Here is a 16,778-nt window from a genome sequence, read left to right as displayed (position 1 = left end):
TGTGCAATCCTGGACAAATCCCTACAAACTTTTCGTACAATTCTAAGGCCTTTGATACCTCACTTTTCGCAAATTTTGCATTTTTCTTGTGCTTTGATCATAGCACGAATTGGTAAATTTTGTTATTCCTGTAACGATGTACATTCTCACAAACTGAATGCCATTTGTCTGCCACACAAGAATGCAACAGCTTTTATTGACAACTCAACAACTCCACAAAGATCGCAGACTCACTGACAGACTGGCAAAGGGGCTGGGAGGGTGGGAAAGCTGTTGCTTCTAAACCCCAGGCTAGTATAGTACAACGGATTACCACTCATCAGGATAAAAAACAAAAAATCGCTGACTTTTCCCTGACTTTTAACCAATCGCAAATAATTTTCGCTGACTACCCTTGAAAAATTCTTGGCAATAAAGCCCGCGATGAAGTCAAACAAATCAATTCCTTTCGTAAATATTTTGGAAACGACGCTACCTTTGCCAACAAGGAAACTCTTTCGCAAACCTAGTGGCTAGCCAAAAACAAATTGCCCTAGTTTTTCACTGACTTCGAGGTAGCTTTAGAATTTTCCTTAGTTGACGTAAATTCTCCGAAAAAATCTGTGTTTCCTTGACTTTTCCTGACCGTAGCAACCCTGGTACAAGTATCGCTGCATACCAATTCAGGTTTGAGTAGTGTTTCAAGTCTCGCTGGATCATAAGGAGGCGGCAAAGATGGTAAGTACAGGCTGGGATCATGAAGCCTGGGTTCATCAAGCCACAGCACAAGAGTTTGATAAAACCTGTACGAAACAAACAATGATTATAAATTGTCAACAATGAATAAACTTAAAGAAATACTGAGGGTCTAATACATTTACAAAAGGAAACTGGTTTCCGAGAGACACTGGCAGAACTTGAAATCTTTGCGTTTTTAAGTTGCGATCCATTCCCATTCACGTTAACTAGTGACAAAGATAATTGTTAACACGTACCAGTGCACTACTCTAGTAACTTAAAACCGAAGTCCGGAACATTATCTTTAGGTGCCATGCAAATGCAAATGATAATGTTCAATGGATGAACAACAGCTTAGCTTTATGATGTACATTCGCCAAGCTCTCGAAGCATTGGTTATGTAAAGTTGTGTCGTTCCAGTTTTCATAGGGTGCCTGTTAGTGGCCAGTCTTAGCCGATTAGGATGCATCAGTGTACTTCTTGCTTTACAAAGTGTTACTGAAAATAGGCGACAAAGGCCTTCCATTAGTCAAAACTGGCCAACCAGATTACCGGTCCGTTTACCAATTTGAAGGACCGATTCATTCATAATGGTGCATACTACTTCAGAAGGTATCTTACTGGCGAATCTGCAGAACCAGCCCACAAAAAATGGCACCTTCTATTTACAAAACGTCTAATCTGTCTGGAAGGTAGGCATTGAGTACACAGAGATACGAACAAAACAATAAGAACATCTTTGTGTACAGACCGTCTCATGTCCTTCACGCACATACCCAGACAGTTTTTCATGAAGAGTTCTTGTCTGTTCAAACTGTTTGCTTATTTCACTGTCAGCATCAGTCACTGCATCGTGATCTGCCCCAGTCTCCATTGATTTGTTCCGATGATGCTCGGCTGTGGCTTGCAGTCTGTGCTTCATTTTCTTCAGCATGGAACTGTAGCCCTGGCTCTCAAAGAATCGATAACCAACACCAGAACGCTGTGCAAGGCTGGAATAGAAAAAGAAACTGTGTTTAGTCCAAGGGCGTTACAATAGGATTGCGTTCGATTGAGCGTATTCCGGAATACGAATAAGCGGAATAGCTGTTAGATTTCTGCAAAGACATTTCTGCAAAATTTCGCTGACACGTGATTTAATCATTGAATGTATTCTTATCCGGAATAAGGTCAATCGAACGCACTGAAGTTAAATTAGTAGTTAGACGTAAAATATTTGTCTAACTAAGGGAATAGACCGGTTATAACTAGGGGTTATTGTCATGATGTATTACTTAAACTAATATTGATTAGAAGGAAGAAATAATATTGCAAACTAAGGGGAATAGACACACAAGAGAGAGATTCCAAGTAGATCTATAAACATGAAAGAATGACTTTTCATACACAGTGCAACAATCACAGATCCTGAAGACTTTTATTAGAGGGAAAATTCCTGGTAAACTTGGCAAAGAAGACAAACATTAGCCATCTTTGGCTTTGTACATCCCTTCCTTCGGTTTCTATAGCATTCAATTCTTTTACAGTTGTGTACGCGATACCTTCTCACACACTCATTTAAAACCCCTTATCCCTTATCGTTCTGTACTTTGTCTTCCCAATCCATAGCAAACGATTATCATTCCACTCACCCAGGCTGAGTGACAGGCCGCTGGAGGTATAAGCTAAAGAAGCGCTGCCATATTAAAGGCAGCATAGGATGATCCATGTCAGTAACCATGGCTTGATTAGACCAACGATAGATGGAGAGGCTGGACAGAGCAGGCGACCAAGCCAGTTTCATCTTCTTTACTACTTTCTATGAACAAGATAAAACGTTTGGACTTAGAAAAATGACAAACACTAAAGCACAAATCACCAAAAAAATATATAGGAGAATATTGTAAAAGGAGTCATTGATCATCATGGCAGAACATAGTAATATTAAAATAATTCCCGATGCCTGGATACCAACGAAAAAGAAACACAGCAGGAGATCAGAGCAATTGAGGAGTGCTGAGGAGACAGTTCCTTCTCGAAGCAGCGAGGACCAAAAACCACCAATCACAGCCGACCTTCCTGATATAAACACTGAAGCGTGATCAATCGACCTCATAGCTTGGTGAAGACTAGCAGTAAGCAGTCGCAACGTCGCGATCTACAACTTGAGTGACTACATCATGAGACAAATAGCGTGTTCTGGTAAAATCAGCACCAAAGCTAGCCTCCCACGCAGTCTTTTTTAGGGGACTCGTATTACCTCCTCGAGGAGGTAATACGAGTCCCCTAAAAACGACTGCGTGGGAGGCTACACCAAAGCGTTCTTACTCTTAATCCGGCAAAACAAAGGCGAACTAACCTTCAACACTGCATCAACTGTGGCATCAGGCTTTTTCAGTAACCTTTTACTCATCTCCACAGTAAGTCCAATATTCTGCTCCATCTGCGTTTCCATAAACAAGACACAATAGGCGTAGTAGCTGTAATCTGGAGTGGCCTGTAAGAACAGATTGTTCAACCATGAATTTCAAGCACGTATCAATTATCACTTTGGACGGAGGAGGGGCATTGTGTCCAACGGTTACATGTTACACACAAGTCTGCCCATCCTCATCAATAAAGTTAGGGGTTGTTAGTGTTTAACATAAATTGTGGATTCAACAGATGATTATCTCACAATTAATTTCCAAAGAAAAATTTGTCACAGGAGTCACAAATACTTTGAGCTGTAACACATTGGTTTTTGCTCTGAAATTTATGGAAGAAGGCACGATTCACAGAAAGTGCATACTAACAAGATGCAAGGCACCAAAAGCATGGATTCTCAAAACAGTTGTTTCTGTTCTTTGAAATTCACGCTAATCACAGAAAGCATCAACTCACAAGGTGCGAAGCACTCGAAAGTGTGGATTCTCACACCTGGCGTGCAAAGTGAGAAAAACGTTTTGGTCTCTCCCCAGTCAACTTTCCATTTTCTCGCTCGCTCCAGACATTCCCGTCAAAGACCGCGCGTTGGTACAACTTACAATGAACAAACTACAAGCTGTTTTGCAGTCTACAAACACTCCGGATTTCCAATGGATCATGGTAAATTTGTACACCACACGTAGTTTCCTAAAGTACAAAGTCCCTACCATGTCAAATCCAGGGATGGCAGATCCAAGATGGGCGCCATTTGGCAATCATTACGTAATGACACGTCATATGACGTCGTCGTCATCACTTCCCGTTGCGGACCTCAAAGCAAATGCAAGAGTCTCTTACCTTTATATCCCACAGTACAGGTGGAGCATTGCTACTTGAAGTCACCCAAGAAAGAAGGGAGGCAATGACACCCTGACTTCCTGTTTCTTTGAGAAGCACCTTGAAAAAACAACACAACGTTACAGAGCTATTACTAACCACCTATCTTGATGACAGAGCGAAAAAATTCATCAGAGGGTTAGAAATTTCTCCAAAATCCTGATGTCGCTGATTGGGAATCTTAAATTTTTGAGGCTGGATCATAAATGTCTTGCCATTACATTTATCACAAAACCAATTTCAAGTAGAACAAAACTAACACATGTAGGCAGCAAACCTCACAATGACTTTGTGAAGGAATGAAACTACGTAACTAGCAGCCAAAACATTTCACTTGGAACATACCTTGTAAGCATCAACAAGATGTGTCTGTACCACATTCAAGCCTCCTTCAACCCTCACCGCAATTTTGATCAGGTGATCAAGCAGATATTGGACAGAAACATCCCTGAAAAATAAAAATGAAACAATAGTTTGGTGAAACTTGACGGCCTCAAAATTTATATAATGTAAAGAGAAAAACGCCAGTTATCTTGAGTTGTACAGCACTGTGTAATCACACCTGGAAATGGACAGGCATGCACACCTTATATAGGATATAGTAAATTGTGTATTTTTTCAAGTAATATATCAAACACGAGGAAGAGTGTTTAACCTGATTTCCAAACAACGAGAATGGGTTGAATAAACGAGGCACAACTGAGATTTTTATAAATAAACCTCGACGTGTTTGGAAATTGGATGAAAACATCATTTGAGTGAGTGATGTAGCTTCTCAAACCACTAATAACTCTTGAGGCAATTCACAGCACACGTTCACCAAATGATACAACACATATCATATCGCAACACATATCACATTTCCAAAGCTCCTTCACGGTAGTGATTTCCTTTGTTTTCACATTGCACAGACTGATCAGAGACCCTAACCACCGAGCTACTCCACTCAATTTTCCACGTAAATCAAGGTCAACAAAACAATGGAACAGTAAATTGTTGACTACTGTTATTTGTGAATCATCATCTAAGTCGTTTCAGCAAACTCAGGAATATTTGCTCCTGAGCATTTTGCTCTGTAATCAAGTTTGTCAATTGAAACCCCCCACAGAAACCAAGTCAATTTATTACTAATTGTGAATGGATAGCTGCTATATATATAAGCAGTAACTAAAGCCACTCACCGGTACCAGTTTGGCAATGAACACAGAGTCAGCAACCAAAACTCCACTACACTCACTGAGCCCACCATACCAGGAGCTTGGAACCTCTGTACATGGCTCTAAAGCAAGCAAAAGGCAATAGGTCAAAATTGCACACCTGTGTTGATTACAGGAATCTTAATGACTTAATAACGACACACTGCTTCCCTTCTTTATACTAATGACATTGCGGACTCACAAGACAGCGTATTATTGTTTTCCACTGTTATTATCGTCAGTTAAGTTAACCATGCCAAGAGGACATCAATCAAAACGAAAAAGACAAACCCATTTGGGGAATGGGGTAACCCATGAGTAGAAATTCACTCCATGCCATTTGGATTGTGCATTGCCCCAAGCACATTTCAACAAATTATGGAACATACAAAAGGTGGCCGTCATCATCTTGTATTGATAGCACCTTTGATCTTTGGACAGGGTATCTTGCAAAAGCTCAGAATGGGAGTAAATTCAAATTATACAGCTCTGACAGGGTTTTGCTATCATGTTACATCAAACCTCCATTACATAGCAACAAACACCAAGCGCTAAGACGCCTTTCCTAAAGCAAGATGCTATTTACCTGAATGATCCCAACTAGTCTCTTGCAGTATTGTCCCACTGTTGAGGCCTGTAGAAGTTTTTCAGCATAACCTGCATTGTCACTGTCAAGCTGGCTTAGGCGATGGATCACAGACAGAAACCTATGCAATATTCAAAATAGTAGCCGCCAGCATTAGTATGCAGTCTCTAACTATTTCCGTCCAACCTTTTTAGTCTGTGAACATCCTAAGTGGGGTACAGGGTGAAGAGAAAAATCTAGCTCGGTTCAATCAGATCATGCTCCCAGAATCTGGTATCATGGAATGGCAACACCAAAAGAATTTCCAGAGGCTCTCCCCAGACTGCACTTGGCTTGCTCCGCTCTCCTCTCCATTGTCTTTGCCCTATACTTTAGGAGCCTGTTCATACTGTCTAAAATTTCATGGAGGAACCGGACTTGAGCCTAGTCACTTCATAGCATGAAGTCAGAAGCTTTCTGGTCTTTGAACACTTCTTACTGTCACAGTACTAGTTAAGAAACCTTGTTTAAATACAGTTCTTGTACTGAAAATAACCTCTATCGAATAATGCTACATTGTGTACTAGGTGCAATAAACTAAAACCATGCTTGTCTTTGTGCAATACTGAAAATGCAGGCAATGACGTCTCTTAAATCACGACCATTTTAGTATTAATTCTAGGGAGCTACATGTATAATGACATACTAACATCTATCGTTATATAGAGGAGTCACTGAGGACTAAAACACACCTTGCTTCCTGTGAAAGCTTCTCAGGACAACTGAAAAACATGGGTGTGACATTTGCCACAATTCTCAGTGCCGCGTCATAGGACTTCTCATTCATAATAACTGTTAAGTGGTCCAATCCTGCACCCAAGAACAAATCACGGCTGACAAGAGATGAAACATTATATGAGCGGTAAAATAAATGTCATTTTTTATACTGGCTCTCCTGAGTCTGCAAATAAATGGATGAAATACATGTACACTGTCATACATTTCTTTTCTTCCTTCCTTTCTTTCTTTTTTCTATATATACATGTTCTTTCTGTCCATGTCAAAGTGTCGTTAAAACTTAAACTTAATATGTTGTGATACAACGTGATGTGCATGTTGAATGTTCTGAGAACTTCTGATCACTTCTACGAGAACAGTTGGATTTGTCGACTTCCATTTCCACATCTTCAACTCCATTTCCCATGGAAGCCAGAGGAAAATTTTCACAACGATGATAGTACGATGTCAAAAAAACTTATTAAATTAATAACTTTGCCACGTGGTAATAGCGTGGTGCAGAGCATTGAAAAGGTGAAGTACAAAAATATAGTTTTATTAATACGTGGTAATATCCCTTACATGATAAACATGTCTAACCTGGTGCCTATATTGGTCATCACAATAGCTGCATAGCACGCCAGTGGACCACCAGCCTTAATTGCATGCGTCATGCTTGCCAAGGCATTCTCATTAGCAAGCTCCAGTGTTTCCTTTGACAGCGATTTAACCAAGCTGGCAAACCCAGTCCCTGCTTCTTCACTAGCTATAAAGGAGAAAGATTTGCTACAACATCAAGGTCACGTAAACTTGATGTGTTTCAGTCATGTGGCAAGTGGATTCCATTCATTTCGTAAAAAAACTATAGCCTTAATCACAGGGAAGTGATAAGAATTTTTAACAAAGAGCACGATGTTCCCCAATATATGGAACAAAGATGTGCTTGAACCTTACCATAAATTATTAAAAGATTGTTTTTCTTTTTGTTTGTTTTGGTTTGTTTGTTTTTTTCAAAACAACACCACTTTGCAGCAACATTCATTTTGGATTTGAAAACTTTTAAAGGAATTAACCATAACCTGAACATGACTTGACCAGGGCATTCAAGCTCATCTGTAGCTAATAAAAAGCAAGTTGTTCCCACCATCTCTAGTAACTCCTCAAGGTTCACAACATACATCCAATCATCAGTGTTGGGTATCTTTTGATCTAAGCAGTACCTTGTAATTCCTCCTTATGCGGAAGTTGCTGTGTGAGTTGCATGACAGGCATTGGAAGGTCCGCTGGGTGAAGTCCTAAGGTTAACATCACCTCCCAGAGCCATTCATACAGCTGCTGTTCATAATTGGGCTGCATCATGCGATTATAGGATGTTGTGGCTATTTGTGCCACCTGTCTTAGGAGTCCAATGTCCTCTTTGAAAGCTTCATGTGCTATTCCTCCAGGCAAATTGGGTAAGCGTAAGGCTGACACCTCTACAAGTGATGCTGCCATGGCTCTATGCCAACACTGGTGCAAGAACAGCTGGTCACTCTCTCCAGGCTAATAAGAAAACAAACCGGCATTAGAAACTCACTGGCTTAGTAAGCTCTTCAGCCAAGAAGACATTCAGTTTGATTGAATGATGATACATGTACCTAGTGACATATCATATCATGTCATGTCATGTCTAGTGATTAGTCCCACCACTACACACGACAAGGTCCTTTCAGTGTACAGTGACTAAGAATCAACCACTTTCCAACTAGAATCAATATACTCAGTCTGAAACTATAAGTGTTTTCTTAAAACTGTGCTATAAACCACCAACACTGAGAACATTGGACAGGATTCAGTTGGCTAGTACCCATCTCATTGAAACATTTATCCAATCAAACGAAAAGGAATTTCGAAATTTACGCTATGAAGTGTACCTAATGAAGAAAAATAATCCTGAATCAATCAATGCTATTTTAAAGGAATTTATCCAAGCTAAAATGAAGTTTTCCCACCTTTCTTTGCCAACTGTTATTTGTGGTGACCAATGGCCAGTTAACTTCATTTTATATTGAACTACCTTTAAGATTCAAAACATTTTGGAGCTGGCGGTAACTAAACATGACAGTGGTGTTCTCTTACAAAACAATCCACCATACCGAAAAAGATGGCGACTTGTACATTTACACATAAATCTTACCGTATGAAAACCCTAAAACCACTCATAAAACGTATATAAAAGTTTTAAAAAGTTCAAACCTAGTATATGCAATGTTGTTAGTACAGGGACGAATTTCACAAAAAATGTGGCTTAAGTTCTGTGTGCCTATTGGTTGTGCTAGGTTCGCAAGGTATTGTGGTAAAATGTACAGCCGCCATCTTTTTCCCTACGGTGGAATGAAATGGTGATCACAATTTCTTTTCATTATTTTTTTCTTTTTACAACTAACCTCTCCCACATGTCCCCAGTTTAAGTTGGAGATGATATAGCGTGCTAGTTGGTGTTCAGGTGAGGAGAGGTCAGCCTTCAACAGCCATGATCTGATGCAGTCCATGTTTTTGTAGGTTGGATGCCAAAGATGTACTGATAAACCACTGAACAAGTAAACACAAGCCTGAAATAGAGAGCATAAAGTAGTAACAAAAACATACAAAAGAAACTCAGATTTTCTTAAAAATGTTGAGAAGCATTAAACATAGTAACAAAAAAGTGCTGTGTGTATAGCATTAATATAATAGCATTGCCAACAGACAATGTTTTTATTATGTTTGACAGATTTGTGTCTTCTTTTTTACATCTCCTTGATGACTTTTCCTTTCACTGTCCAAAACATCCAGTATGTATTGGAGGTAAAATTGTCATGTTCGATGTTTGCTTTCAGGAAGTGAACGATGAAAAGTATTTCAATCCTTCAGCTCTAAACATGTTTTCATTTCCCTTTTGATATGACTTCTGTGATGTGTAACCTTTCTTTTCCACAAACGTATGCATAAAATAGATTATTAATGATATTCAACACAAGCTATATTATTGCAAAAGGTTTGCCTTTGTGACAGTTTTTTCTTCTCAGAAACTGTGATGCTGTTTGCTGGTTTGAAAGACAAAGAAAAGACAGCAAAGTTTCATATTCACCTTCCCAATAGTCTCAATAGTAGCACTGACGCTATCAAGCAACACTGATACCACAAAAGGATGCGTGCAAGAGATGGTGCCAAGAAGATGCTTTCCTGTTTTGGAGCATGACTCCCTCGTCGAACTTGCAATGAAAGAAACCTGCAAAAGAAAGATTAAAACACTACCAGATAAATAGCTAATAAATGTCATTCAACGAACATTTGCTGTTCATGTTTTAACCAACTAAAACAGCAAAATGAAAGCATTCCTGGCTATTGACAATACTCGTCAATGTTGCTGTTTATTTTTGCTTCTGTTGAAACATCATAATCCTTTATTACACACCTTATAAACCTCTAAGGTGATTGCTTCAATTAAATCTTTTTCCTTTTCATCTCTTGAAGTGGCAATGTTAGCGAAGGTGGTCAGCAAAAATATGGCCTCAGATTGTGACATTCTGGCAAGCTGATCAGTGAATTCCTCCTGGCGACCTGTGGATAGAGAGAGCAACAGCTTGCTAATTCGAGTGTTCACAATCTAGACACTGAATGGTGGTACATGTTTGTGCGCATTTTCCCTAAATTTATTAAGTTCTCGAAGCAAACATCTTTGTTGTTGTTCTAAAATGTTTCTTTACAACAACTGTAGAAGAGGAGGTTTCTGAGGACTGCAAATTATCAAAACAACTTTTACTGGCAAAAGATGCCATTACACATACTCTCCAACATGTCTCTCCAATTATCTCTATGTGGATCCTCTCTTTGAATGCTTGCCACGGAATCAAGTTTGGTGACATCCAAGTGAAGTGCTGAAAAGAGCTTCCAGAGAGTCTCTGAAGACACGCTTTTAAACGGCATGTCAGCCAGAAATTGCCAGGCACCAAGCCTACAATAGAAACAAAATTAGAAAGCATGTAATAAATTGACAATCATAAGCCATGTTTGAGCTTCGTACTTGGAATGAGACTGCTAAGCAGTCCCTTCCAGATAGTTTTGCAAGAAGCAAGCTAAACATGCAAACAAAGGAGAAAAACAAGCTCAGTAAGACTGGAGCATGTGAACCAGCAGGTGAGCTCCCTACAGTTGAGACAGGAGATTCTCTGGATTTTAAGCTGCTGAGACTTTTTTCCAGCTTGTTTTGCTTGCTCTCAGGACTATCTGGAAAGGGAATGCTACACTCAGTGTTGTAGCCTGTTTGTTTATTGAGGGAGAAACTTAAGGATACATAGCGAAACCTATGGTCCTTGATTCTTGGATCAAATTGTAATTTGGCAATGTTGGTCTTTGAAAAGAGGGGAAAGCTGGAGTACCCAGAGAAAATCCTCCTGAAGCAAGGACGAGAACCAACAACAAACTCAACCTATGCATGACACGAATCAAACTGGGATCATGTTGGTGGGTAGAGAACACTCTCGTCACTGCATCATCTCTGTTCTCCCACAACTTGAGTGAAAAAATAGGCAACCAGGAAAAAAATACTTGGACGCTTATTATATTCCTGGGGCTTTAAAGAGGATGCACTCCATGAACTTTAAGGAGGCCAACAACAGAATTTTGTACACTGACAAGTACCTGTGGGCAGATATGATTTGATGTGCGGCTCGAAGAAAGAACTGGTCAACTTCTACTTGAAGCCGTTGCAGTGAGTACTGATCACCAGAGGAAAAGTCACCTGGGATAGCAACTTCAGAATCTCTACACACGTTGACTCTCCAACTTCTGTAATCAGACCAATGATCCAACACATACTGAACAACCTGTCTGAAAAATTTAATCTCACATCACATTTACAGGCATGAAGACAAACGCGATAATTTTCATGTTCATGTAATGTTCAGTGGTATGTTCTCACTGTGCACATCGCGAATTAGTTTGTTATTACCACGCAACTACCACGCAAGATTAAGTTTGACCTGCTGACAATCATTTCCATGAAAACATACATCCTCAGACCGGACCCAGAGGAGACAGTGGGGAAGACAAAAAAATTGAAATGGGTGTGAAAAACTTTGAAGAAGAAAGTAGCGAAGATTTTTCCCACCTGATTCGAATTTTTCCTTGTCCACACTATCTCCTCCTGGGTCTTCGAGGATGGAAGAAATGGCAGTTTCCCTTCATGTTGTCTTAAGGCCGGTTTAGATGCTACGATTTGTTGGTCTGATCTATCGGCCCGACAGTATCGGAACATGAATCGTATGTGTATTTTGACACTCAATTCTAAGACCCAACATCAGGCCCGATGTGAAGAATGTTTAGTAGCCCTAGTTCTTTTTTAAAGCAGTGTTTTCATCCCGCATGAATACTGAATGCTACGCTAAGGAAAAACAAAATGGCTGACATGCACAATGGTATTGTTTGTTTTATTTATCAACAGCAGCAGCAACAACGTCATTACTGTTCCTTGCTGCAGCATTAAGAATCAAAAAGAGGAAGAAGGGAAACACGATGTGCTTGGTGGAAGATTGGCATCAAATAGAAGTGGGGGCTTTTCACCAACTTATGGCAGAACTTCACGCCTCTGACTTCTTGAGAGCCTTCTCAGAATTTTGATTGACACGCCAACTTCTTTGAAAGTGTAAGCCCTGCAGTGCAACAGATTTCTGAATTGGGCCAATTTTCGTTTTCACGAATCGGCCTTAGAATCAGGTGTCAAAATACACGTACGATTCGTGCTCCGACACTGTCGGGATGAAAGATTGGGCCGACAAATCGTAGCATGCCTTTACTTTCACGTTTGTCTCTCACCCTATCCCCACATCAGTATTGTCGCTGCCTTATATACCACTAGACATGCATGTAGGATCATAGAAGTGCTACTAACAACACAATCTTATTATTTTGTTGGGAAAGCAAAAGTACCTGATAGTCCGTCCCACTCTCTTAACAAATGCCCTGAAACGGACTTTCTCATAGGTGCGAAAAGCAGTCCCCATCACATACACAGTACAAGATGCAAAGGCCAACATTCTCATTATGTCACGACTTGTGGTGTGTTCCACATGGTAGTGTGATTCTGTTAGGCAATCATCTAGGAAAAAACGAAGAGTGACTCATTAAAACATGTACACTGTAGGTATGAATAACAATTTGAGAACATTAATCCTTGATTAAATTAACTGTGGAGTTTCGATTTGTTATTAGTGAGTATACTTCACAACGAGCAACACTTACCCACAATATTCATTGGTCAGTCAGCAAGGTTTTCATTAAGGGCCGGGCACTGTGCAAATTGACCGTCTGTGAACACAACCTTGCGCGGCTGCTCTTAACATCTCAGCCTACTTTTTCAATAAAGTTAACTAACCTGCCCGGGTGCACTAATCTTCCGCCCACCTGTTCAAAATCTTAATGAAACCCCTGCTGAGTCAACGCATTTCAGCCCAGCATGAGCAACTAGCGTTAAGAGAAATTGGGGGGAAACAAAGAACTGCATTTCATGCTTTAAACGACTTTAATTCACTTAGCCAGATGATACTAGAATCTGCTAATACTGATACATTCAACCGACATGTTTTTAATTTCTTAATATAATTTATGTATTTATTTATATATCTTTCTTTGTTTTCTTTTAATTTTATGTATACATTTTAGTCTTAATCTTTGAGGTCCTCTTAGGAAACCAGTCATCTTGTGAAAAAGTTTCGTCAATAAAAATTATTTTTAATTAATTATTTTTAACAAGTAAGGGTGAGATTGCCCACACCTTTTGTAGTGAGATTTCATGGATATCTCATGCATTATCAAAATCAATCCTTACTGGGAACGTTGGGGTCCATTTTTAAAAGGTGCTTGAAAATAGCATCAAAAGGAAACTGTGAGAAAACTGCTATTAGGTCATTCTCTTGAATCAACATCCAGCTGGTTTCTGGGTCCTCATCCTGAAAAAAAGGCATCAATTAAATACTAATTAATGGTGTTTTTTTTTTCTTTATTTTATGGGTCAAGCAGACTTAAATGAAGACGAGTTTCAAAAAATCCCTTCAGCAGAAGGTTGCTATTGCTATGGCCAACATCCAACTTGACCTCAAACAGCCTTTTTTTTTTCTTCATTTTGTCCCTCGACCCAGGAATGGTTCTCCTTAGGAATGAAAGAGACCAAACAAAGGGGACATCAGCTCCATCTGCTGCAGTCATCAACTTCAAAAACCCAATAAATATTTTCCAGTTACATCTACTGAAGATGTCTGTTTGGGTTTGTGTTTTTACAAAGGCCCGCCAATGATGATAGGTAGGGCATCTCATGTAAATCGACACATTTTTATTATGGTCTTTGTCACATACAACAACAGTATTGAACATCTCGGCCCAGTTGTTCAAAGTTCGATTAAGCTAGCTCTGGATAAACATAAACTTTAATTTGAGTTAAATTACTAATCAATAAAGATTCTTCAAAGAGATTTTTCTCCCTCAATTTTGACTCAGATTTTTCTTTTATTACCTTTAGCTTGAAATTAGCCCTTAAAACACCATTTCCAGTGAGTGAGATGAAAACCTCATTTAACTTTTAATTGTGATTAGTGTTAATCGGTTTTCAAACAACCCATCCCTGGTTCATTGCTAAATCTGGTGAACTGGTCTCAATAATACTTAACAATTATTCACCGAAGTGGAGGTGAATAGTGGTGGATATTTACTGAGCCGATTTCTTGTTGAAGAAAGTTCCGTCTCGCTTTCTTGCAAACAATTAAAAACTTTTTGAGGCACTTATTTAGTTGCTAAGGTGTCATTTCTTCAATTGTTGTGTGAATTTTGTCTTGATTTTGAAACCATGCTGCAAAACATTAGATGTGTTATTGTTTACATTGTTATTATAGTCCTTGGCAGTTTTCGTAAACAAGGCATTGTAGTTTCATTTTTCGCCTTAGAATACGAGGTTAGAAAGATTAAATAAGTTACCATTTAATGCCGTCAATCTAAACTCTGTTGCTTTTTTGTATTTTTTGTAACAGCTGCCTCGTTTATCTAAATAAATTCCTCTTTAGTGACCATGGCGAAACGGGAAGCCATCTTGTTTCTCTTCGGATGCTCGGGGGTGAATAGTACTTGGCTAATCACCTCCAGGCTAGCCAATCAGCGCTCGCGAAAGGCACTATTCACTTGTGTGGCATATACTAAATGAGGTTATGACAGACTCTTAACAAGCTGCATATGATGACTGTGAGGAACTCACCTCCAGTGACTCTCCATCTTCATCCACAATAGTCCAGCTTATCGACCTTACTGCAGCTATAAGTTAACATTTAAACTGGTCTTAGAAAATTGCTCCACATTAAGCTGGTGACATTGTCTTTCATTAATTGAAGATAATTTTTCACTGATGAATATATCAGTACATGTAGGTACATGGTAGAAAAAGCTTGTGAAACCATTATTATTGTCATCATGCATGAAATTCTCACGTCCATATATGTTCATTAGATTCTAAAATGGCTACAAGGCAAAAATCTATCAAAAATTTAAAGTTTGAGTGTCAGGTCACCATTTAGGCCTTCAATCCCTTAGATAGCAAAGAGAAGGTTAAAAAACATCTCTTACATTCTGCTCTTCAGGACACTATCAGGCCATGGTCAATGGACCTTATAAGATATCAGGGAACTTCTCCCGCTTCATGCTTCATGCTTCATGGTTATTGAAAAGAAATATTATGTACATGTACCTTGTTTTCCTATTGAAAGTTTCTTTAAAAACCGTTCTCTTTCTCTGCAAGAAATAGACAAATGGAACAATCTAATTTAAGCCCTGGTAAATGCTTTCTCTTTTCTTTCTAATACATTCATACAAATTTATGCAGTTTTCATGTGGTTTCAATTGACCCTGGATGTTGAATATTAGCCTTGAACATGAAGGAGGAACGCGTGACGTCAGCCCAATGAGCATCTGCAAAGGAGGCTAGTCCAATATGGTACTCTCGTGGAATAACAGCATTAACGACTTTTTAATTAACTACACCTAAGGATGGTGAGATTAACCCAATATAACAGTGCTGATCCATTGTTAAGCCTTTAAGCCAAACAGTGATCAGCATCAAATTTGTCCTTCAAAGGTCATGAGAATTAACTATATGATCACCCAAGGTGAATTTTCCTTCTCCATAGTACTATTATAAGAAAAGTATTGGGCCAAGCTAGGAGAATTTGTTCTTTGATATTAGGGGTTAATACTCACAATGTATTTACCTGACAGGTTGTAAGACAGCAGCCAACATGGCGACAAAATGATGCACAAGAGGATTGTCCCAATAATATGGCTCATTAACCATATTATATCCCTGAGTTTTGAATTTTGGCACAGGGAACTGAATGAAGTGTGCAATTTTACTTGTAAACCCTGGTGGACACCTCAACATGTGATTTAACAGGAACACAAGATCTGCTAATGAGGCAACCCGAAGGAGAACAGCAACCTGTAACAAAGACAAATATTTTTGATACCCAGTTACAAAAATGCAAGTCAAATACATGTACGCTAACTGTTGATACCAAAAATAGTTAATTATTCAATAACATTATAACCAAAAAAAAAGTTTTATATGATTCATTTTATAAAACGTTTTTAAGAATGTTTCACTCATTTACAAAATTAATATAATAATAAATAGTAAAAATAAAGATTTTGGTCATTTTATCTCATCAATTTATATTCAGTTTGATAAATTATCTTGTTAAAAAAAACATCACATCAATTCTGTTTGTCAGGGTGTCAACAACAACTCAAGGTTTTGTCCCAGAAATTCCTTCTTCTCAAAGTTGGATATTATGTCGAAATCCAAAGTAAACCTGCTGGAAATAGCTCAAAACAGCTAATAAAATAATATTTCAAGCAAGCACGAACTGCGACATACTAGTTGTTCCATCCAGCCATTCATAATTGTCACAAACTCCTCATCCTGAATTGGTTGTCGCACAAACATAAACAACACGCTGATACAGTCTCGTAACTTCTGGATCTCCTGCTGCAATTCCTCACTCATGTCTGCCGGGCACAACTCTGTGGAAATAATAAAAAAAAATGGTTTTAAAAGATTGCCTACCACAAGTACATTTACTCAGCAAAAAGGATTCCTTCTGTCTAGTCACTGAATGTTACTTCTTCAAGCATTTTTGGGCAAACTTGTCAAGAAACAGTCTTAAGACGTGTTCTCTTGTGTTGTG

At 38.9% G+C, this 16,778-nt stretch overlaps 1 protein-coding gene across 1 annotated transcript in view; it reads right to left on the bottom strand.

Moving 5' to 3' along the window:
- LOC146462062 (ectopic P granules protein 5 homolog) overlaps window positions 1-16,778 on the bottom strand; it is a 45,172-nt gene that overhangs the window by 20,784 nt on the left and 7,610 nt on the right. Inside the window, exons 8-29 of the mRNA XM_085086084.1 lie at window positions 16,469-16,614; window positions 15,804-16,030; window positions 15,284-15,327; window positions 14,798-14,853; window positions 13,385-13,505; window positions 12,487-12,655; window positions 11,200-11,388; window positions 10,347-10,513; window positions 9,974-10,119; window positions 9,647-9,787; window positions 8,964-9,128; window positions 7,758-8,079; window positions 7,138-7,303; window positions 6,513-6,653; window positions 5,782-5,902; window positions 5,181-5,278; window positions 4,345-4,447; window positions 3,961-4,059; window positions 3,056-3,193; window positions 2,349-2,515; window positions 1,494-1,709; window positions 659-782 (exon numbers count right to left, since the gene is read on the bottom strand). Of these exons, the coding sequence (XP_084942210.1) occupies window positions 659-782; window positions 1,494-1,709; window positions 2,349-2,515; window positions 3,056-3,193; window positions 3,961-4,059; window positions 4,345-4,447; window positions 5,181-5,278; window positions 5,782-5,902; window positions 6,513-6,653; window positions 7,138-7,303; window positions 7,758-8,079; window positions 8,964-9,128; window positions 9,647-9,787; window positions 9,974-10,119; window positions 10,347-10,513; window positions 11,200-11,388; window positions 12,487-12,655; window positions 13,385-13,505; window positions 14,798-14,853; window positions 15,284-15,327; window positions 15,804-16,030; window positions 16,469-16,614 (3,266 nt within the window). The remainder of the gene's footprint in view (window positions 1-658; window positions 783-1,493; window positions 1,710-2,348; window positions 2,516-3,055; window positions 3,194-3,960; window positions 4,060-4,344; window positions 4,448-5,180; window positions 5,279-5,781; window positions 5,903-6,512; window positions 6,654-7,137; window positions 7,304-7,757; window positions 8,080-8,963; window positions 9,129-9,646; window positions 9,788-9,973; window positions 10,120-10,346; window positions 10,514-11,199; window positions 11,389-12,486; window positions 12,656-13,384; window positions 13,506-14,797; window positions 14,854-15,283; window positions 15,328-15,803; window positions 16,031-16,468; window positions 16,615-16,778) is intronic.

This window comes from Pavona decussata, unplaced genomic scaffold (assembly GCF_977016875.1).
Source record: "Pavona decussata unplaced genomic scaffold, jaPavDecu1.1 SCAFFOLD_192, whole genome shotgun sequence".
Classification (NCBI taxonomy): domain Eukaryota; kingdom Metazoa; phylum Cnidaria; class Anthozoa; order Scleractinia; family Agariciidae; genus Pavona; species Pavona decussata.
Note: the sequence above shows the minus strand (reverse complement) of the source record. Positions and strands in the feature narration are given on the sequence as shown.